At 45.6% G+C, this 24,105-nt stretch overlaps 1 protein-coding gene across 2 annotated transcripts in view; it reads left to right on the top strand.

The window, feature by feature from the left end:
- The window catches only part of grik2 (glutamate receptor, ionotropic, kainate 2), a 165,618-nt gene that overhangs the window by 108,275 nt on the left and 33,238 nt on the right, over positions 1 to 24,105 (top strand). For both annotated transcript variants that reach the window (XM_031575743.2, XM_031575744.2), the window contains exons 9-14: positions 958 to 1,065; positions 2,920 to 3,033; positions 11,457 to 11,663; positions 14,150 to 14,373; positions 19,985 to 20,103; positions 22,746 to 22,963. In XM_031575743.2, the coding sequence (XP_031431603.1) occupies positions 958 to 1,065; positions 2,920 to 3,033; positions 11,457 to 11,663; positions 14,150 to 14,373; positions 19,985 to 20,103; positions 22,746 to 22,963 (990 nt within the window). The remainder of the gene's footprint in view (positions 1 to 957; positions 1,066 to 2,919; positions 3,034 to 11,456; positions 11,664 to 14,149; positions 14,374 to 19,984; positions 20,104 to 22,745; positions 22,964 to 24,105) is intronic.

The raw sequence follows: 24,105 nt of genomic DNA, 5'->3' as shown, positions 1-24,105 counted from the left end.
GATGTGTGGAGCATGGGTGGTGGTCCTGGCTGCACCTGCCGGGTCAGGCCTCGTCAAAAGGTCACACCGGCTTCAGTCGCGCGAAGAAAAAGATGGCGCACGCAGAGGGGAAGCGATGCGGACGAAGCGAGCGCGAAACGGGGGGGCCACGGTCGCGTGCTCGGGCCGAGGGAGCTGCAGGATCTCAGCAGTCTGCCTCGGCATGTGAAAGACGCCATGTTGTTATCACCATGACTGGGCTTATGTGTGCATAATTAGCCTTTTGAAAGATATCGTTCCCAGCTTAGCGGCTTTTTATAAACACAGACCTGCCATGATAAGAAACTTGAGTGGTTGGTACTGATGTGACAGACAAAGGGTAGGAGGTTCACTTGATTGAAAGAGTTTTTTTATGATGACAAACGCGGGTTGCTGTTTGTGTGGGAGAAGGGGGGGGGGGGTAGAGATTGTGTGGATAAAAGAAAGATAGTGAGAGTAGAGGGAGAGAAAGACAGAGAAAGAGAGAGAGAGAGAGAGAGAGAGAGAAAAAGACAGAGAGAGATGTCAATGTTCATAGGCAGAGCTCAGGCACTGCCACAGAAATACATTTCCAGACAGCTACTGCTCTCTTGAAGAGGACATGTTTTATTTGTCATTGCCACTTCTACATGCAAACAGTCCTCTGTGTGTGGGTCTGTGTGTGTGTGTGTGTGTGTGTGTGTGTGTGTGTGTGTGTGTGTGTGTGTGTGTGTGTTTGTATGTGTATGTGTGTCTGTGTGTATCTGTGTGTTTGTTTATGTGACCCACTTGAAGGTGAACTCTTTAATTCCTCTGAATAATGAATCAGCGGGCTTTGCCAGGAATGGATTAATGCTTGCTGGCCGGCGCCTCCAGGTTATGATGTGTATGTGTGTGTGTGTGTGTGGTGTGTGTGTGTGTGTGTGTGTGTGTGTGTGTGGTGTGTGTGCTCACCTTTAGGCCCACTGGGATGGCTTGACCGGGAGGATTAACTTCAACAAAACCAACGGCTTGAGGACAGACTTCGACCTCGACGTCGTCAGCTTAAAGGAGGAAGGCCTTGAGAAGGTATTTCTGTGTTGTGATTGGTATGTGGGTGTGTGTGTGTATGTGTGTGTGTGTAGGTGCACAATGAAGCATAAAATGTGCTGTTTATGTTAAGTTATGGTATGTGTCATGGATGGATAGATGTCAGCATTGAATGCATTATGCTTCAGCAGATATAATTGTGTCAGTATCAAAAGTCAAACATACACACACATACATACACACACACACACGCACACACACACTTACATATACACACACACTTACATACACACACACACACACACACACACACACACACACACACACACACACACACACACACACACACACACACTGCCTCTCAGCAGCCTGTGACCCCTCTCATCCCACTGGTAGTCTGGTAGTGTGTGTGTGTGTGTGTGTGTGTGTTTGTGGTGTGCGAGTGAGTGTGTTGGCGTCTCCATGAATAATTTAGCCTATTAATAAAAAAAAGCCTTCAGAGGCCCTCTAGCTTCATGAAGACTGAATTAAAGAGTTGATTTGCAATTACAAGCGAAGGGTTGAGGCGTTTTCTGAAGGCATCTCAAGCACTTTGTTTTGAGCCTCTGTTATTGGTGCTGAGATGCCGCCGGCTCCCAGGGCTTGATCTCTGTGGCTGGGACCACCTATGTGGAGGGTCCTCGGGGGAAAATAGAGGCTGGAGGAGAGGTCGCATATGCAAATGGGGGATTTCACACCTCTCAACGTAATATCATCTTCCTTCTAATGATTGTCTGGTTCTCTCACTCTTAAACACACCCACACACGTATATACACACCACACACACATACACACAAGCACATAAATATGTACACACACACACACACCAATACACCAATACATGACATACTAGAAAGATTCTATATCATCCCTAACATCATTTCCTGTTAATGTTCACACCACAGGCACATTTGAATTCAGACTGCGGTCGACGGTCTCCTCAGGGTGTGGCTTTGTGAATGGGTGAACTCTGTAGATAGACATGGCCAGGAGGGTCTTTAGGAATATTAGGCTTTTAAATATTTTTTTACAACCTTAAATGGATCATTAGGAGTAATATTATTCGGGAGAACAGTACTTGAATGAACTAATGGGTTAGCCGATTGCTTAACATGCTGATATGTATACCTGCAATAAGACTACCTAAACCTTGTGTGCATGTGTGCGTTTAAAGATGATGTACCTACACCTTTACATGTGTGCGTTTAAAGATGATGTACCTACACCTTTACATGTGTGCGTTTAAAGATGATGTACCTAATGTCTGTTTCTGTCAACTCCAGTGTCAAGTATGACATAACGACACTATGATGTTAGTTCATTTCTACTAGAAACTAAGGTTGTTATGACACTCAGGGTTGAGCTGGGTCATAGGTCATATAGGTCAGTGTTCCACTGAGGTAACACTGTAACGTAAACCCTATTTTAATGACGGCTCTCCTGAATGCTGATGCTATAACAGCTTATTAGAATATAACATAGCTTTAAAGGGGATGTTATAGTAGCAGCTTTCATGACCATTACCAATAAAAACTAATAGCCATGATGAATAATGGCAGGTTATGGTACCATTCCTAACATGGTTGTAATACATCAGTGTTCAAGTATATGAGTTTTATTGTGTATTTCTAGCATCTCTATCAGGCCTATGATGTGAAACAGCTTTCCACTTGAATCATACAGAACATCTGCACTTGGTGGTAAAATTATAGGTTCATCAACACACAACTGGATCATTCAGTAATGGTTTAAATACTAGAAAAATTAAAGATTGTCCCGTGCAGAGACTATATTTGCAGACGTGGCAGTTACATATGTCTATTAACAGTTCTTTATGGTATGTCTTCTTATAGGTTGGGACGTGGGATTCTCCCACCGGACTGAACATGACTGACAATCAGAAGGGGAAAACCACAAACGTCACAGACTCTTTATCCAACCGCTCCCTAGTCGTCTCCACCATACTGGTAAAGAACCACTCCTTCCTCCTAACACAATATTTTGGCAAAACCATAATTTGTAAAAACAAGTATTTATCTGCACCATACCGGTAAATAAGTACTCCTTTCTCCAAACACATTCTTACTCACTGGATCCTGGCAATACATTGAATTGTTTACACAACCAGTTCCTGATTTTGTCCTTCTAGTCCTCGAAAGCAATACATAAAATAAATGTTTTAGCAACACATAATCACACTGCTGTTATCAATTTCTTTTGCAGTCGTTTTGGTTAAATTGCAACAGTGATCTCGTCAAATAATCAACCTTTACTCTTACTTCGTGCCCAACACAGTAATAGTTGCCGTTTTGAAATGTGGTAGCATCTCACAGCCCAGGAATGGATGAAAACAGCTCTCTGCAGGGGTTTAGCCCACTGTCACCCGGCTAATATTACTGTTCCCTCACCTCTCAAAGGCCAGGTCATGGAGGATTTACAGATAAACTGGATTGCCTGCGGAAAGCGTTTTCTTTCCCCCCCCCCTCTACTAAAATTATTTTTGTTTTTATGAGATCATTCCACTGGCCTGAGGGTGGAGATTGCTGTTATGGAGTCATAAGGATAAATACGTGCGTCATCCAGCAGCATGCCACAGGCTAGTCACCCGCTCCTCTGTTCATTTGATTCAGAATGATGAACCTCACCACTGCCTCCCACCAGAAGACTCCAGAGGTGGATTTCAATCATACTATCTTTCCTGACAAAACGCATAATCAGATCTGTTACCCTTCGTAGAATTACAACAACTATTTGTAATTGTGAAGGTTCCTCAGACCGCAGTGCATTTGATTTACAAACTAGTTCCTGTACTTATTGAACCTGCTGTGGGATATAAATTATGCAACTGTATTAGCGGCCAGCAGAGTTGTGCAGCTAGCCCATTGCAGGCAATGTAAGTATGGCTTGTACCTTTTGAAACGTGGCTTATGTCCTCCCCTCCTCTTGACACCTTGAAGTGGCAGCCAAGAAATTGATACAGCACAAACATTTCTCTAGAACTCTGTGTCAATTTCAGCTTACAAAACATGATCCTAAGCAGGAAATGAGGCGTAGTTGTTTTATATACGTGCTTATTTATTTATTTACTTGCTCACACCACCAAAGCATTTTTACATCAGGGGAACAGGGGAAGCAGCCTTTTTGTCAGAGGATGCATGCGCCTGTTTCTATTGTCTTGTTCTTTTTCTTCTCTCTCTCTCTCTCTCTCTCTCTCTCTCTCTCTCTCGCTCTCTTTGATTCTTTATCTTGCTCAGACGAAAGACTGTAGCTGGTCCTCATGTTGTTCATGTTGTCAAATTGACCAGCATTTTTCCCACGTCTGTTTTTCAGTCCATGGCCATTAATATCGCAGTGATTTTCTCTTGTTTTTGTGCTACTCCGAGCAACCCAAGGGGGTTTCTGTGTGGTTCAAACAGCTCAACTAAAAGCGTAGTTTACATTATTTGTGCAAAATGTGGAAGTCTTATGCTGGGAATCATGTCAGAGGCTTTGCTGAAACGCTAATGAATTACTGCACGTGCTTGTGTGAGGGGTCCTGAAAAAAGGGGTTTCTTCACGCTTGTGACATGGTCTTTTACTTCACAGCTGAAGGAGAACTCAAACTTAGCTGTTTGTGTAACAACTGTGACAGGAAATCTTTTTTTTATTTTTCCCCTCCAAATCCATACCGCAGAGAATGAATCACGCAGACAAAACAAAGGGGTGCAGGAATAAAGAAATAAAGAAATTAGAACAATTTAGACTGCAGTTAGCAAGAAATCATGCGCAGCAGTAACACTATATGCACCCAACTGAATCCTGCCATTACCCACCTTAAGTGTCTATTTCCTCGTCTGCACAGTGGCCCAGCTGCTTTGAGCTCATACGGCCATTATTAGCTAAGCTTTTGGGCTGCTGTAATTGCTCGCTGCTGGTGAGTCATGTTGCACATGCAGAGGTCTCTGAGATTTAAAGAAGTGCAGTGTGTTTGGAGGACTCGGGAGAACAGAGCTTGTTATTTTTCATAACTTTTGGACCCCTGTGTCAATTATCACTCCACTCTCATTACCTGTGTCACTCTACTGGTCCCAAGCCATGGAAAGTTTTAAGAGATATTTTGACTTCTCCCTGTCTCCTTCTCCTGCTGAGACTGTCAAATCGTGTCTCTTGCAAAAGAGTTTTCAGAAGCAAATGTCTCAAACACACACGCTTCTTTTGTACACTTCAGACGTGGAGAATTTCCATCTGGTTACATCAGTGCAGTGACTGAGGTCTCTATGAGGTGTCTGAAGCACATTACAGGGTTCAAGGGGCCCTTCGCTGTCTCACTGCCGGAGAAGACAGTCAGAACTACAAAGAGGTCCTTGTACCAACCGTCCATCACTGTGGGAAGAGACGGGCAGGGGGAGATGAGCTTTCACAGCAGGTGATGCATATGCAGTTATTGCTCCACCGTTCCAGAGAGAGCTGCTGGGTAAGGCCCCCCCCCTTTCTCTGCAAGAGGATGTGCTGCCAAGGCTTACTAAAGGGAAGGGTTTCTTTTTTCTTCCTTCCTCTTTTAAAATAATGAAAACTAAAAAACAACAGAGAATATCTACGTGAACAAGGGAGGAGACAGATGCATTCTGGGACACAAGAGCCATCCCTCCTCTCTTATGCGCTGGCCCTCTGTTGTCGCTCCGAGTTGCCAATCAGAGCAGCGCCGGTGATGATTTTGTATTCAGAGCATGAGAAACAATTAATTAAAAGAGAATTCGATATAAGAGGTTGATTTACTCCCTCTCCGCTCCATCTATCCATCTCCGATCAGAATGAATTAAGCGGTACAAATCCTCGCTCTCACAGCCTGACGCCCCAGGATCAAAGGTGCCACAAATGAGAGGAGAGGCAGTGAGTGTGGAGAGAGAGAGAGAGAGAGGGAGAGAGAGAATGAGAGAGAGCAATGGAGGGAGACAGAGGAGCGGCGATGAAAGTCAGACTTCACATGAAAATTTAATGCGCTCAGGTTCGCTTCTGGAGGCCTCCATTGTTCCGAAGGGTTTTCTGTGTGAAAGTGTTTTTAATGGGTCGTCGCAAGCAAAGGCAAACATTCCCCAGCTCAACTTTTCAAATAGAGGAGTAAAGGGGGTAGGGAGGACCCAATGGTCTGGGAAAAAAAGAAAGATCAGAGGAGAGAATTCAATAGATTGGGAGCTGAAAACAATTGCAAGAGAAAGACAGGTGGGCGTAATGAGGAGGCAGTCATATCTGATTGTGTTCAGTGGCGGGGCCAGGACAGGATTGGGTTTATAGCTCTCGCCTTGTTTACTTGACCCCAGATGGCCGCTTTGAGTTTGAGTTACGGTTGGAGTTAGTTACCATTTGAGTTTGAGTCCATTCCAGCTTGGTTAGACTGAAACACTTTAATAATAATTGAATAATATAATTTTAGGGATAGAATCATTTTCTGATGCTAACCATAATTCAAAAGGCCATTGAGTTATCAATCATGAGTGTGTGTGTGTGTGTGTGTGTGTGTGTGTGTGTGTGTGTGTGTGTGTGTGTGCGTGCATCAACATGGATGCATGGACATCTGAAAATAAAACTCCATGATTACGTTGACAGACATCAGGAGTGCCCTGGATCCAGAAACATAAAACAATATGTGTAAGACAAACATCTTACTTTTCTGGCTAGAGGTGCCTCAATTAGAAGTAGAGACCAAACAAATATTTGATTAACCCCTTTCCCCACTTAACCTACTGCTACATTCCCTTCTGGAAGCAAGTCAGGTGTGTGTTGGGCCACACAAAGCATTAGCAAATATCTTTTGGCTAATGATTGGCATTAGCCATTAGCATCAGGAATGAGTGTGCTTCTGTGAAGTAAAGTTGCCTCTGAAAATGCCATTGTGAGTGTGTGCATCAGGTATCACTCATTAGCGATATGGCTTGTGTGTGTGTGTGTGTGTGTGTGTGTGTGTGTGTGTGTGTGTGTGTGTGTGTGTGTGTGTGTGTGTGTGTGTAATAGGCCTCCTGGCTGTTTGTGGTAATTGCAGTCTTTCAGTGCTGACAGCAGGTTGAAGGTTATGAGTGGCTAATGGCTTGAAAAACACTGAATTCTTCTCCCCCGAGTTTCAGCAGACCTGCAGTACACCCACACGTACACATTTAAATTGAAAGTTACAGATTGAGGAGCATTCAACGAAAAAGATTAAAAGATAACCACCAACTGAACCCCAAGGTGGTTTAAGGTTGGATATTCATTTTCCAGTTTTCAATGAGGGTTCTTTTCTCACAGCACACATGCAGTAAGTCAATTCAGCAATCTATCTATATCTATCTATCTATCTATCTATCTATCTATCTATCTATCTATCTATCTATCTATCTATCTATCTTTCTGTCTGTCTGTCTGTCTGTCTGTCTGTCTATCTATCTGTCTATAAATCTATCCATCTATCTATCTATCTGTCTATATATCTATCTGTCTATAGTGATCCATCCCTCTCTCTATCTGTGCATTACTTGTTATGGCGATCCGTCCATCCATTTGTTCATTAATGCAGGTTTTGCTTCCAGATGTAGAATGCAATGCTGAAGCTCTGGGAGGGGTTGCAGACTTTGATCACATCTGACATCTGAACCCTCCATCTGTGCCAGGCTGGTTCCATATGCCCAGCACTGCAGAGCATGTTGGGGCCTGTGGCACTGCCACTGTGGGAGGGGGGGGGGGGGGGGAGCGATATAGAGGGAGAGAGAGAAATGTAGAGGGAGAGAGAGAGAGGACTGAGTCTTTCTCTCTCTCTCTCTCTCTCTCTCTCTCTCTCTCTCTTCCTCTCTCTTAGCAAATTCTTTAGCAAATTCTCTCTCACTTTTGAAGAAATAACAGCCTGTCTCAACATTATTTAGCATTACTCTGACTACTAGCTCGTCTCCAGTTTGCGAATAGAGTCTATTCCATTTTGTGCAGTCTGCTCCCTGATAATTTACAGCCATACAAACTGACTCCATCTCTCACATACTTGAAATACTTAAAATCCTGAGACTGCAGTCCTCAAAGAGGAGCTTGGATATGCATAGAATACTAGCAGCCAGGAGAATCGGAGGAGAAGATAGCCAGAGGACCTAACAGCTATTGTAGGAGTACACTCTCTCCGGCAAGTCACAAGCAATATAAATTATTGATCTTTTTCTCTATAGGTTTGGGGAAATGATCCATTTGCCATATATACATGACATATGATTTAAATGATTGAAAGATATCTAGGCTACCATCAAAATCAATTGATATTTATTTGTTCTATTAAAATAGTCAAGGCAAACAGACCCCTCTTTTTTATTTTTAGCGATTACAGACACCATTCCTGACAGTGTGGCTTATACCCGTGATGGCACCCTTCTTTCCTTGCTTTGCTGTTTTCGCTACAGTGACTCACTAGCACCTCTTGAGGTACAAAGTGGTATTACGAGAGACGGAGCGGCGCTATCTGGTTAGCACGCTATCTTTAGCAGATATCTGCTTAATGCAGTTCATAGATGTGCTTCACATTTCCTCAAAACGCTTATTTCTTTACATTCTGTCATTTTTGAATGTTTTAAAATAAAATTCTTACAAATAGCGCCTTTAATTATCTCCCATTGTTTTCTGTAGTCAATCAAATAGTGCTTTTCTTATTGTACACGCCGTTATGTTAGCCGACGAGGATCTCATAACCTGGAAGCTCTCATATCACTAGTGCTAAATCAAACAAATCTAGAAGCTCGGGCCAAGATGCTCTTTCATTTTCCCATGGTTACCGTGCAAAAGAGGAAGATAGTATCACCACCCCCGTGTATCCAATTTCAGAGGAGCTGTCTCAACAGCATCCGACACCGTGTCCAAACACCACTGTTTGTGCCCGTCTCTCTCCCATCCAGGAAAATACCCACTGTGTCGTTTGTTACCATGGCGACACAAGCACAAACACACACATACATAAGCCTGACACATGCTCAAATACACACACACACACACACACAAGCGCGCACACACACACATACATACACAGCAAGACACAACAAGACAGCACTCCCAGGCACATCACTATGCTCAGCATGCTTGTTTTGCAGGGCTTTGGGACAGAGGAAATTATATCAGTGCTGCTATATTAAAGAAAAGAGACCCAAGGAGGAGGGGGGGGGGGGAGGGATGGAGGGGTCACAGGCACGTTTCTCATAACCAAAAGCCACTCTGAGTCTTCCCGTCAGTGACATGAAGGTCCCCTTCCACCCCTGTCTAGACTCTCCTGCTCCCTCTTCCTGATACACAAACTGTAGGAGACTCTTCATTTTTAGAAGAAATCTCCTCATTAAAATCTGGCCACAATGTCCCTAGCAGCTATCAGTGATCCACAGTGTACCGCTGGTTGAAATAATGTAAGGGTGAAAAGGAGCCAAGCGCTGTGTTAAAAAGCCTTGTCTCACACTCCGGAGGCCGGATGATCATATCTGCAGGATGCGAAGCTGAGCATGTCTCAGTGTGGTTCAGTGAAACGGCACGCTATGAACAGTGTGCGTCTGAATGAAAAAGGGAAAACTCTTATCCATAATTTACCCGGTTAAGTATAGCGGCAATTAGTTACACTTTCCGTCAGGAGAAAAGGAGTGCAGCAGAGGGGAAAGCCTAATTGGTCTCACAAACGCAGGAAGCATTTTCAATGACAGATTGTTCAACAGGGATGAGAATCAGGCTGTGTGCTTTGTGTGACGCGTCTGTCATTCTCCTCCCCAGCCTCTGACAGGAACATGCCTACACATTTGCACACAAGTCAACATGCAACCTGACGTATGAAAAAAAGACTTAAACACACTCACTCATTCACACACATACATTATGCATCTTCTCAATTCTCTAAAGAACAAAATAAAAGCTGCTGTCTTCATGCTGCATGTCCTGGTGAAAGCAGGCTGTGTCTCCTTGGCTACTTCATGCTGCATGTCCTGGTGAAAGCAGGCTGTGTCTCCTTGGCTACTTCCTGCTGTGAGTGTGTGGGAATGTGGGTGGGCAGGTGGGTGAAGAGTGCTTATCTCTGGTTGGATGTGGGCCACGGATACGATACACCACCCCTGAAGCAAACATTGCACTGGGGTGCGTGTATATTTGTGTGTTTGTATCTGTGTGTGTGTGTGTGTGTGTGTGTGTGTGTGTGTGTGTGTGTGTGTGTGTGTGTGTGTGTGCGTGTGTGTTCGGGGTGGAGGGATATCACAGAGCTGAAGCCAAACAGCTCATCCTCAATATCTCTTTCTCTTTCACACCGAGATGTTTGTCATCCCTAACTTGCAAGAAGGCAGCGTTACAATCCCAGTCAAACAGGGGCACCATGGGAAGGTGCTGAAATACTATCTGCCCAGTCTCTTTTCATGTCCTTTGACTGCTTATTTCCTTCCTTCTTTTGTTGTGTGGTTTTCTCTGTGTAGTTCTCAGAGATGGATAGAGAAAGAGAGACACATTGAAAGAGAGGAACACCAGAAGGGGGTAAGAGAGAGAGAGGGAGAGGGAGAGGGTGAAAGAGAGAGAAGGAGAGAGAAAGTTATAATAGAGATGGAGAGAGAGTGAGAGAGAGAGAGTGAGTGACAGTGAGAGACAGTGAGAGAGAGAATTATGATAGAGATGGAGAGAGAGTGTGTGAGTGTGAGAGAGAGAGAGTTATAATAGAGATGGAGAGAGAGAGGGGTCTGTGCTAATCTGCTCTGCTGTGTGCCGCGTACAGAGCGATCCAGTCAGCACTCGAGCCTCACTGGCAGGCTATCGCTTCATCGGATCTTATTTACAAAGCATCTGCTGGCCAGAGAGGGGAGCCACCAAAGCCTGCGCCCGGTGTTACACTGCGCCCGAGCCCACAGCAGCACCGCGCCAAAAGATAGGGGGGGATTATCTCTTATTATTATGGTCATGCATCACTCTCACTGCACTTCACACATCCTTTGGAGTGTGTGTGTGTGTGTCTGTCTGTGTGTGTGTGAGTGTGCGAATGCGTCTGATCATGTGTGTATGTGAATCCTCTTTTATCCAAGCATGGAGTCCCCCCCCTGCAGAGACACGCACACATTTTACACACCCCTTGCCAGACGAGGTGTCTGTAGGGATGTACAGGCCTCAAAAGGGCTGCCATCTCCCACCTCCTGAGGTCTCGGGTGCCAGACAGTATAGTATCAGACGAGTGTGAGACCCACTGACCCTTTCCAATGCTATCTCACTTTCTCTGACTCCTCTCCTTCGCTTCTACCGATTACATGTGGATCTTACAGGTTTGCGGTGATGTAAAGATTTGAATACTGGTTTAATAAAGGACTGTTAAACCTCTCCTTCCTTTTCTCCCTCTTCATCATTTTCTCTCTCTCTCTCTTTCTATCTCTCTCTCTCTATCTCTCTCTCTCTGTTCCCATGGCAGGAGGAGCCCTACGTGATGTTCAAGAAGTCAGACAAGCCACTGTATGGGAACGACCGCTTCGAGGGCTACTGCATTGACCTGCTCCGTGAGCTTTCGATCATCTTGGGGTTCACCTACGAGGTGCGCCTGGTGGAAGATGGGAAATATGGCGCCCAAGAAGAGACCACCGGCCAGTGGAACGGCATGGTGCGAGAGCTCATTGACCACGTGAGTCAGTTAGCCCCACCCCCTGGACATGTAGTCCAACACCCTTGGTATTTAGCCCCCCCTGCCCCTGGTAAGGGTCGCAGTTCAGGCACAGAAAAGAAACAGATACTGATCTCATGAGAGATCCATTGTAGTGTCCGAAAACCAATTCCACCCCTGCCCTCGTCCATTTGGCTCCACTTGATGAATATTATGACACGTGATAGGAATATCTTGATCGCAATAAAAACAAGACCATTATTACATTAATGTACATGGTTCATGATGACATGGTTCATGGTGACATTACTTCACATTTATCCTACTTTATGTGCAGTCCTATATGCTGAGCCTATACCTCAGATCTGACTGCAATGCAAGCTATGCTACTTCTGCATGTGGTCTGGTTGATCCAGTCTTATCCTGATCCCAGTGTGTTTCATGTGCCTGTAATTGAATTGAATTTTTTTTTATATAGCGCCAAAACAATACACCCTAGTTAGACCCTGTGTCGCATTTTCTCTTCTCCAGATAGATCTTAAGACCGCACGTTGATGCAGAATGTAAAGGCAGTGTGTTTGGAGGTGTGCAGGGTTGGGGTGTGTGTTTGGAGGTGTGGGGGGGTGTGGGGGGGGGGGTGTGTTTGGAGGTGTGCAGGGTTGGGTAAAATAAGACACTTCTCTGGTAGAGCTAGAGACTGGATGAAGCGCGGAGACTCAGGCATGACTCGTTTCCCTATAGAGCTTGTTAAAACACACACACACAAAATCTCTTTCTCTCTCTCTCTCTCTCTCTCTCTCTCTCTCTCTCTCTCTCTCTCTCTCTCTCACTCTCACTCTCTCTCTAACACACCCATATGCACACACAAAATCGTTCTCTCTCTCTCTCATGCTCTCTCTCTTTCTCTCTCTGTCCCACACATACACACAAACACCGCCCTCGGACTGTCTCATTAAGCTTGACAAAATAAGACCCCGACAGGACAAATGGCGTGCAGACAGAAAAAAAGGTCCCTTGCTCAGCCAATATTCAATATCTGACCTCATTATGGCCAACACAAGACACTCACACTCCTCAGTACCATGCCAGGAGGCGAGACATGTTTGTCTATGGATCTCTCTCCCGCCCCCTATTTCTGTGGAATGTATGTAGCATGGGCTGTAATTGGCCCAGACATCCTCTCACATGAGCGCAATGTCTAGATATAGATATGTTTTTGCTTATGGAGAAGCAACACGTAATCAGAAGATAGGGTAAACATATACACATATGGATATGGAATGATAAAATAATAATAAATAAAAATGTGGTATTTCATATGGAAGGAGGTGAAGGGTGGGGGGTGTGTTTGGATTGGATGCCGTTGTTTTCCTCGAAGCTGGAAAACATGGAGAGAGGAGTCTTTTAATGTCTCCCCTCTGAGAATAATTACAGATAATTTGCCAATCCCATTTAGTGCGCCGCCTTATTTCACTCACCAGGAGTCCGATGGAAACAACCGATATGCTTTGCATTGCGTTGTTGTGCTGGATCAGTTTTGCTGTTGGTGTGGCCCAGACAGCCGAAACTCATTCCATCTCCCGGTGATAGATGGTAGCCTTACTAGGACAAGTAGGATATTCCCATGAAAAATGATCTACTTGACATTGATGCAAGCGTTTAACGTTGGGTGTCCGAATTGTGCCGGACATTTATCAACAGCAAACCACTTTGCAATCTCGGTCTCGGTAAAGAAGGTCACATGGTAATGACCCACACTCTATTTTCTGTTCCTGCAGAAAGAAGAACATGGTTAAAAGGAAGTTTGAAAGTTTGGAAAAAAAAAAATCAAACTTTTTGACCATTATATGAATTTATAAGGGTTGGAAATGCTTTGATCGTAAAAAAAAAGAAGGAAATGCGTAATTCTCAGTCTGCCCATGACCTAAGGCCCCCTATAAAGCTCCTGCAGCCAGACTCTCCCTGTATCAGGACATCTGTGTTCATTACTCTCATCCATCTTCTTCTTGGGTGGGGGGTGGGGGGGTGATGGTGAGTGTGAGGCTTGTGTTGGGGGAGGTGGGATGGCGAGCTCCATTCCTGTGGACTGCAGTGAACCCCCCTGCCTCCTTCTACCAGGCTTTCCTCCGGCACGTGCAGAAAACTGCTTATCATTACAAGCATCACTGTCCATTCAAAGCTGTTGAAAGAGTAGCTAGAAAAAAAATCAAGCATTAAAGAAAAAATGGGAGAGTAGTAATGACAGAAAGAGAGAGTGGAAACAAGAGTGAAAAAGAGTGGATGAAGTGGTAGAGTGAAACAGGGGCTGGGGGTTCTTACATGGTAGCGCTAGATAGCGTTAGCAGGGAAGGGGAGAGTGGACAGGCTTTAAATTTCTCCTTAAGTGCTGCAGGACAGATTCTGTGGTGTATAAAGGCCCTGTTTTCTTAATTTGATTGCCTCTAAATGTTCGCTGCTCTGCTGACTTATGGCCTATCCTTCTTCTTCTCTGCCTCCTGTGTTGACAGAAAGCTGATCTTGCAGTTGCTCCACTGGCCATCACCTACGTGCGGGAGAAGGTCATCGACTTCTCCAAGCCCTTCATGACGCTGGGGATAAGTATTCTCTACCGCAAGCCCAACGGCACCAACCCCGGGGTCTTCTCCTTCCTCAACCCCCTCTCACCTGATATCTGGATGTATATTCTGCTGGCTTACTTGGGTGTCAGTTGTGTGCTGTTTGTCATAGCCAGGTAACATGCCCCACCCCCACCCGATGCTCATAGTCATGTTTGGACCCTTCAAAGTGCTCAAGAAAAATACATCGCTAACAATGCTAACAGGGTGACTCACTTCCACTTTGAATTTGAAAAGTGATAATGACAAATAACACAGTGCTGGTAACATTCACATTTATAACAGACCACTTTTTTTTTTTCACGTCAACACCTACTTATCGGCATAACCTTATGATTCTAACATCCTTAACTCAAACTGAACCAGACTCAGTTTGTCATACCAGTTGTTTGATTAAGGCTAAGACTCAACACATTATTCCCACAATGCAACATGGGTCTCTGATAGGGTAAACACTAGTGGCCCTGGAGGTCTGATCCAACTCTCCTGCAGTTAACTGAGGGCTGGCTTCCACGTTCTTCCCTCGGTACTGATACTGGGCTGGGTGCTGTAGTGCGGAATAAGAGGATGCTAAGTGATTCATCTGCTTCCCTTTCCACTCCACTACCCCTCAGCACTCTCTCTGGCCAGGACATAATACGCAATAACAAGAAACCTTAAAAAGCAGAGATGTTTAATCAGCCGTTTCAAGATCGAATGCCTGTGTGTGTGTTTGTGTGTGTTATTATGTTTGCCTGTATGAGTGGGACAACATGTGCGTGTGTGTGTGTGTGTGTGTGTGTGTGTGTGTGTGTGTTTGTGTGTGTGCCAGAGTATGAGTGGGAGTCACTGCGCTGTTTCCTTCTTGGTGTGAGCAGCAACCCTTCTTCACTACCTCACCTCACTGTCCCCAGTGTCTACAGTTTGTGCTGTCTTTCCTCTTCTGTTCGCTCTTCACCTTGCTTCAAATGGGACCATCCATGCACTCCATAGATACTAATGTATTTACATAGAATTGTAAGTGTGCTGGTGTCATGCACATATGCACATTTGACTCAAGCAGGAGGAAAATAAATAGCAGTTGCATGCTTGTTGTGTTTGTTTGTGCAAAATAGCAAAACATGAAGGACGTAGGTGATTTAGGTTATCACAGATCAGTAGCAATCACCTCCATGCCCCAGAGAATGTTCCGGAGTCACAAAGACTGGCTGCAGGCCAGAGTAAGCCACCAAGAGCACGACTTTATCATTTTCCATCACAATTTTAACAACGTGTCTCTGTGGAATTTATGTCCACAGTTCTAGTATTGTTTCAGCATATCACGTAGCAAAGATACGTCACTATCCAATTACTGCACAGTGTCCTTGTTTACAACACATATTCCAAAAGGTTATGATCTTCTCTTGATGAACACATTTTCTGTTTTTATCTCAGAGTCAGAGAGGTGACTTTTATTTGCCTCCGTCTCTGTGAGACACAGATGTTTCCGGAAGGCATATTGTCAGCCGGGGTCGTTTGAAGCACGGTGAAGTAGAACAGGAAGAAAAGGCTAAGTGTTAACCCTAAAACTCCTCTGTGCTCACGTCTCCCCTCCCCACAGTTGTGACCTGGGAGTTTTACCGTTAACACACACGTGTTTTTCTTTTTCAATGTTACTGGCAATATGAACACACACGAGAATAACAAGCTGCAACTGTCATCTAAGTTGGTTCAGAATATGCACCTATACTCTTATTTCCCTGTAGGAATAATCTAGGTAAGTGTAAAATATTTACAAATAACAAAGGACCACTAGTGTTAGGACAACTCACAAACCTTCAGAAGCATGCAACTACTGTATACTCACACAAACCTCACTAGAGTACCTTAAAAGAGTCTTTATGTATTGTGTCTTTTTGCACTTTCTCTGTTTGTGTACACATATATTTATGTGTGCATGACTGTTTTTTTCTCTGTGCAAGATTGTGTGTGTGTGAGACAGTGTGTGTGTGTGTGTGTGTATGTGTGATTGGGTTTGTGTGTGTGTGTTTGTGTGTGTGAGAGAGGAAACGAGAGAGAGAGATAGATCACAGGGTGACATAATGGGGACTACTAGAGCTTTCTTCCGTAGGTTCACAGTTCTCAGTTCTGCAAACAAATACAACAAAGCCCAAATATTTACCTGTTTTTTAACAATGCCTTTTTGCATATCACCAGTTGTTGTTGTTGTTTATGTTATGATGGTTTGTTTGGTGTCATTGGCCACCTCCTCCTCCTCCTCCGCGACACGTCCCCTTCGTAAAGATGAGCAGGTGCTGAAACAGCTGAGAAACTCTCTGTTGTAACCCCAAAATATTATTCCCCACTGAGCACTTTCCCCATCAAAACTTCAGCTCTCTGTTCATCTCTTAAAAAAAAAAAAAAAAACATGCTAACAGATTTATTTACAGTATTGATGAACAATGATACATACTGAGTCCCAGTTACAGGTTAGCTCTTTAATAGCGCTCTGTATATCAGTCACACTGAAGCAGAGACGTACCCCATTTCCTCCACCAGCCGACGGGCCCGTGCAGTGGGGCGGCACACTCTGGTCAAAGGCAAATGTGCTGAAATGCATGCATAGATAGCCAAGGTCAGTGAAGGAAACATGGTTCAAACACAACATGGACTTGAAGGCGTGAGAGATGCTGGAACATGGACTGGAAGGCGTGAGAGATGCTGGAACATGGACTGGAAGGCGTGAGAGATGCTGGAACATGGACTGGAAGGCGTGAGAGATGCTGGAACATGGACTGGAAGCCGTGAGAGAAGCTGTAATGGTGGGCTCCCATTTGCTGCTCATGTAGACACGTCTGGCTCTCTCAGATCTCTGTGTCCTAAAGTGTACTCCGGCCTTGGAGAACAATGGAGGAGAGAGAGTGCCGCTGCACAGGAGATGAGTAATGGCCTCTCAGAGGCCTTCACAAGTTCCTCTCTCTCCCTCGCTCTCCCTCGCTCTCCCTCGCTTTCTCTCACTCTCCCTCTCTCTCCCTCGCTCTCCCTCGCTTTCTCTCACTCTCCCTCGCTCTCCCTCGCTCTCCCTCGCTTTCTCTCACTGTCCCTTGCTCTTCCTCGCTTTCTCTCGCTCTCCCTCGCTCTCCCTCGCTTTCTCTCACTCTTCCTCGCATCACTCTCATGTGCCGTTTGACTGTGCTGCTTAATGGGCAGGACTTAAGATGATTCAGCGTGGCGAGCGTACATTAAAAGAGGTGATTCAGCGGGTGATTAGCACGTCTGCAGAAGGCAGGGGTGGGGAGACGCAGAGGTGGGGAGACGCAGAGGTGAGCAGCAGCGGCGGCGCTCGCTCACACACAAGCGGAACATGACAGGCAGACGTAGCTGCTAAACTGAGATGAAGCACTGCTGTTGTGCAGCGTCAGGGTGTCGGCGTGAAGGGGCGATAGAAAAGCAGTGGCCGTTATAACGTTATAGTTTTAGGATTTTAAAACATGTTTTAGGATTTTATTTTTACCTTTAGTTTAGCTTAGGAAATGGATTTCCCTGAACTGAGAAAATGCTCACGAATGTGTTTTTAAAAAGAGTGTTACTGGTGGCCCTGCACCCGTACTCATGCACGTTAGCCGCACTGGGAAGGCTGTGACAAGAGAAAGATGGTTACCATGGGTAAGCACCCTTTAAAACCCCAAACTAAGACGTCAGACACGAAGCCGTGCAGAAAACACACCATCAGTCTGGCACTAAGCCGCGAGGGGTCGTTAGGATTCCGCCCCTCCCTGTCTAATCTGACACAGCCCGTATCAGACATGCGGTCTCTGGACTTCTCAGAGGACAGACCCCCCCAGCTCTTTGGATTCCATTAGAAAAAAAAGTCTATTGTTTGGTTTGTCTTTTTTTTGTTGTCTTGATTCTGATCTATCCATCCTTGTGGCAGAGTTTGCCTCCTGTGCCCGTGCTTATCTTCCCCATACTGACCTTGCCTTGCCACCCCCCTATCCCCACCCCCCAATCCCCCATCCCATCCGCTGCAGTTCAGATGACCTGTGATAACGTAAGGTCAGTGTAATTGGATCAAACTGACAGCTAACGGGCCACAGCCACTTCCTAGAGAGGCAGGTTAAACCGAGTTTTTACAATGGGGCCAGTGAGGGAGAGGGCGGGGGGTTGGGGGGTAGCTGGTGCTGGGGATTCGTGGGTTAGTGTTCCACCCCCCCAACCCCACTCGTCTCCCGCTCTCTCCCACTCTCTCTGAGTCTCATCCCTCTCTGGTCCTCACAGATCTCACCCAAGGCGGCGCATGGATGACAACCTCCATCTCGCCCCGTGTTCTCCGTGCCCGGTAATTGGCTTTGCAGTACATGAGCGGACAAGAACACGCAGATGGGAGAGGAGCAGCAACCCCTCCCCTCCCTCCCCCCCCCCCCCTCCGAACGGAAAGGGTCCTGGGTGCTCGGCGCATACATCTTGGCAAGGCCACAGTTCAGCTGAACTCAATTTGGCATTGCAAATTGACAAGCGGGGCAAAATCTGTCACAAATTGACTGAGCCGGACAGATTGATTTAAGCCTGAGGATTCTTTTTCAAAAACACAATCCCGGCATGTGTGAGAGGTCCTTGAACAACGCATAATAACACAATGTAAAAGGAAAAAGAGGGGGGGGGGGGGGAGAAAAAGAAAATGAAGACGTTTGAACGGCTAATCATATGCTAGCATTCCAGTCCCAGGGATGTTCAGTATTTGAAATAACATTAATTATCACCTGTAATAAGGATTAAATACGTGTTTGCTCATTATCATTAGCAATTGAAAAGGAAAAAAAGGGTGTTTTTATGACACACAATGGGTGTTGATGAACCTGCATTCATTAACTTCACCCCTGCCAATGTTCTTGACCTTCCCACGACACTGCTCAGACCTCTTAATGCGCATGCAAAGACTTATCTCTCCATTCCTCGCTGGTGCCTGCCTCTGGAGACGTCTGCCTGCGATATCCCCCTGATCACACCACGGCAGAACAATCAAGATCAGGTCACGACGCTTAATTGTAGCCCAATCAACCTTTACTAATGTAATGTCACTTTTGTTTAACATGAATAAATAGGAAATGTCTTTGCCCCTGTGCTATACCGCGCCGTGCCGGGAAGAGAAGAGTGGGCGGTGGAAGCGTCAGCACTCAGGCCCTGTTTGATCTACTGAATTTTAATCAGCACTTGAGATTATCAGGATTATTAGATTTTTTTTTGTGTGTGTGTGTGTCTGAAGTGACGGTGAAGTTATTCAGATTCCATGGATTGAATTACCCAGCCGTTTGCCTTTGATCTGAGTATGCCAGCATGCACTTCCCCTCTCGGCGACTCGGCGGCGGAGGAGAGGTGGAAATTGGAGTGTAGGCTGAAACAAGTGTTTGACTCCATTTGTCAGACTGATGGCACAGATAAACTGAAGATTTGTTTGAACCAAAACTCCATTAGCAACTACTTTTACTACCTCTTGCCCACTTAACATTCATAGCATCTTTCCTCACCATTGTGGTGGTAATGTATGCCAATGGTGCTAATGCTAAATATATATATATATATATATATATATACATATACTGTATATTCAATCTCACTGTTAATGAGTTATTGATGAGCTAACCTTTTTCTCTCCCTGTGTCTTCCTCCAGGTTAAATGCACAGCATCTCCGCCTGTAATTGTGTGTTGTTGAAGTGAATTCTGAAATTGAACTTGTGTGTGTGTGTGTCTTTCTTTGTTGGTTGTCGCAGGTTTAGCCCCTACGAGTGGTATAACCCGCACCCGTGCAATCCGGACTCGGATGTGGTGGAGAACAATTTCACCCTGCTTAATAGTTTCTGGTTCGGAGTTGGAGCTCTCATGCAGCAAGGTAGACGCCCCTGCCTGCCACTTGTTAGCACATGTCCCACTCTTTGCTGGGGGTGACACTCTTGCCCAAACCAGGCCCACGTTGATGCATGGGTGCCTCTGTGCATGTAGCTAGAGGCAGGATCGGTTGCCAAACTCATGGGTGCCACTGAGGATGAGTCTGAGGATGGTTGTCTTGAGAGGAGTCTGGGTGTGTTGTGCTGTGGATTTGATGAATGTGGATTGGTGAGCCAGAAGGCCTTTAAAATTCTCCGCATGCCAACTCACCCTCTCTCACACACATCACTACCCCTACACCCCCCATCACCTCCCCCCCCCCACCCCTTCCTGCTTTGCTGAACCTATCTGGTAAGTGGACCCCCTCACCCCAACCCCCTAACCACCTGATCTCCATGTCACTTCAGAGAGCAAATGCCAAGCATAGAGACATTCACAGTGGGTCCTCTCATAGCCTGCCCGCACCCCCAAAAAAGTGCTATTTTGGGTTTCCTTCTGCCAAAATCTTTATGCTGCCACAACTTCTCAACCACTTATGCCATTAAATGACACAAAAAGAAGTAAACTTCATCTGAAATGAAAATGGAATGATTTCATTCAAGACTTGAAGACCTGCATGCTTATGACACCGTCTGTTGCATTTCTAAAACTCACTTAGTTTTACTGTGGCCTTCCTGCCAATGCAGCACATTGAGGACTTAAGGGTGGCTAGAAGTGTGCACTGGCTTAGTAGCATGGGGATGGTCTGGATTTGAGCTGCATCTGTCATGGAGTAGATCTGATAGCGGTTGTACTTTGCTAAACCCCCCTCCCCCTCCCCCAAAGCATTGGTTCACTGAATCTGCATAAGCTGTGATGCCGCCTGTGTACGTTTATTTTATTTAATTAAAGTCAATTCAATTGTATTTATATAGCACCAAAACAATACAATTTACAGGGCCTGAACCCCCTAGAGCATGCATAGAAGTGCAGCACAGTCAGGTGCATGTGTAAAAGACAGTCAGGCAACAAAGGTCAAACAGAAGTAAGAAACTGCTTTGTGTTTGGGGAAATCTTTGCCTAAATGGCAGTTACTATTTTTCAACATCGCTAGCTTTGGCAAGCTAACTTCTGATTTACAGGGTAGTGTTCATTCTGTGTGTGCAAGAGGATCTTTCTAAACCAGGCTGAGACGTTGTGGCAGCAGGCAGAGGAACATGTGGTGCAGGATTTGGGAGACCCACCCCGTTTTTTTCGTCTGTGCATGCCATCTCCATGGCGACTACAATGTAGAGAGGCTCCCTTGCCCGCGGCTTGCCCCGCCCCCAGAAAACTGTGGGATGTGTTGTTTGGACATGACGTTACCTTGGGTACATGACAGTCAGCCCCAACCAGGTTGTGCCCATTGCCTCAGAATGGTCCAAACCACACTGGGCACTCTAGCACCAGTGGGTGGTAAGGCTTGTCAGCTGGTGGACAAAACAATGTTATTATTTTATATTATCATGATTATTGGTTTTGCTTTGGGTTGTTTCTATTTGTTTGTTTGTTTGTTTATGTTCATGGGTTAGCGGTCTTTTTTTGTGTTCCCTTTGTGTTTCGTTCTCTATCTGTTGTATGTGTTTGTTTCTGTTATTTGTTATGAGTTATTATTATTCTTTATATACGTCTATATTTGTATTTATAATTTATATACTATATTTTTTCTGTAAACAAATGAATAGTGTCTGCTGCAAGGGATTATGGGTAATGGCTCTGTGGTCGTTGAATCATGTCTAACTGTGTGGCGGGCTGGCAAGGACAGAACGAATGGCTGAAAGATTGAGAAATAGAGAGGGTGAAGGAAAGAGGAAGAGATGAGAGAGGAACCTTTCTCTCCTTCTCTCTCTCTCTCTCTCTCTCTCTCTCTGTCTCTCTCTCTCTCTCATCTTTCACAGCACACAGGGACAGACGACTCCAGACAGCGATAGCTGTCATGTCCAAACTTGCTCCTCGCCTGACAGGTCACTGAATGGACTGTGAGAAAGTTAGACAAAGGCCATGTGAACAGGGCAGATTGAAACTAGCTCTGGGGAAGAATGTTTTCCTTATTTAGCTCTGAAAGAAAAACTCGGGGATGGATACCTTTCCCACAGTCCGTAGCCTCTCGCTGTAGATTGAATGTGCGTGATCACGGCTTTCAGAATGGCTTGTGATTGCCTGCGGAGAACTGCAACCTTATCGGCCACCTCTCTCCTTGATAGCCCTGGTTATGCCCACCACTGCCACCTCCCCCACACACATCTGCTCATTTATCCTGCATGGAATTGCAAACAAAGAAAAAAAAAATCGAATAAGCCAATAAACTAGTGACCTCTGTAGGACCCCGGTCAAAATACTCACCTAGTATAGATGCATGTGGATAATATGAACCCAGAACACAGTCAGCTTGATTCAAAAAACCCCTAGGCTTGGTTCCGACCCTGTTCAGCAGAGCCAGGCCCACCCTGTGGTTCCGCTGAGCCCGCAGCCACAGCGTGCCAGTCCTGGGCTAACGATCCCTCAGCCGAGCCCCTGGAGCTCCGGTGCTGACCCACACCCACACCCACACCCACACCCCCTCCGCCTGGCCAAAGGTGGGGGCTCGAAGAACCCTCTGACCTCTCTCTCTACTCTACCCTCCACCAGGCTCAGAGCTCATGCCCAAAGCCCTTTCCACCAGGATAGTAGGAGGCATCTGGTGGTTCTTCACCCTCATCATCATCTCGTCTTACACTGCCAACCTGGCCGCCTTCCTCACCGTGGAGAGGATGGAGTCGCCCATTGACTCCGCCGATGACCTGGCCAAGCAGACCAAGATTGAGTATGGCGTGATAGAGGACGGATCCACCATGACTTTCTTTAAGGTGAGCGGTGGTTGCTCCCCCTACATCCTCTGTGTTTAGCTGTGTGGTATGTGGCTGTAAGTGGTGCGTTCACAGTGTATACAGTTTGCAAATGGTCTTTACAACTCCATGTGGCCGTACAAAGGTGACACAAAATAGTTTGGGAGTCAAGTTCATGCATAACACTGTGGAATGCATGTACTGCAAGAATGAATGGGTTTACCTTTACCTGGCACCTGGCATTTGCAGGCACTGCCACCAGCGGTGCTGTTTCCCTTATAATTATTCTGGTAATATACTGTATGTACTCTCCCTCTCCATAATTCACCTCAGATGGCACCTCAGTTTAAACATCCACTTCACAGAGCGGATCCTACGCTGTCTAGCAACGGTATATTTGCAAAATAAAAGGTTTGATTGCATGGCCTGAGGAAATGCAGAAGCATGTTAGAATGTCTAGACAGGCTGGACAGTCAAGGGGGAATATATTGCTACCCGTCTAGCAGCCGCCTGGATGCGACATCAGCTAACTGCTAGCTTGGGCTGTGTAATCCTGTCGGTACTTATTTATGGGATGGCTGTGCGGCCATGAGGCGTTCTCAGGAAAGCCACTGGTCGTCTCCGCTGGCATATCTTCTCGGTGTGGGTGTTTGCCCCACTGCGTCTGGATGAGGGCAGACTGCTGACACTGTCCGGGCTACTGTGAGGGTGATGTGACACACAAGGGCCGTCTCCGCTAGATGGTCATGTAATCCGTCTTCTTTAGATGCCGGGGAGGGATCATCTGGGCTTGCTTTTGTTCTTCATTTTCTTCTTCCTCTATCACGATATAGGTCTATTTAAATGGCTGACTGGGAAAAAATAAATGTGTTTTTATTTTATTATTATTATTGTTATTATTTTGTGAATTGCCCAGAGAACAGAACATTGTTGGAGACATGCTTCCTCACATTATCGTGAGCTGCCTGTTCATCACTTTTTTGAAATATAAGTGGCAGTTTACTGAAGAACAGCAAACCAAACACATCAAAATGTTTTCCTGCCATTTAGATGGTAGCCCACTGACTAAAAGTGTGTTGATGTGTCTGTCAGAAGAAGACGTGATGTGGTCTCTTTTCAAGTCTGAGCTGTGCAGTGACGTTTACTGTGCGTGCGAGAAACAA

The sequence above is a fragment of the Clupea harengus genome, chromosome 11, assembly GCF_900700415.2.
Source record: "Clupea harengus chromosome 11, Ch_v2.0.2, whole genome shotgun sequence".
NCBI lineage: Eukaryota > Metazoa > Chordata > Actinopteri > Clupeiformes > Clupeidae > Clupea > Clupea harengus.
Note: the sequence above shows the minus strand (reverse complement) of the source record. Positions and strands in the feature narration are given on the sequence as shown.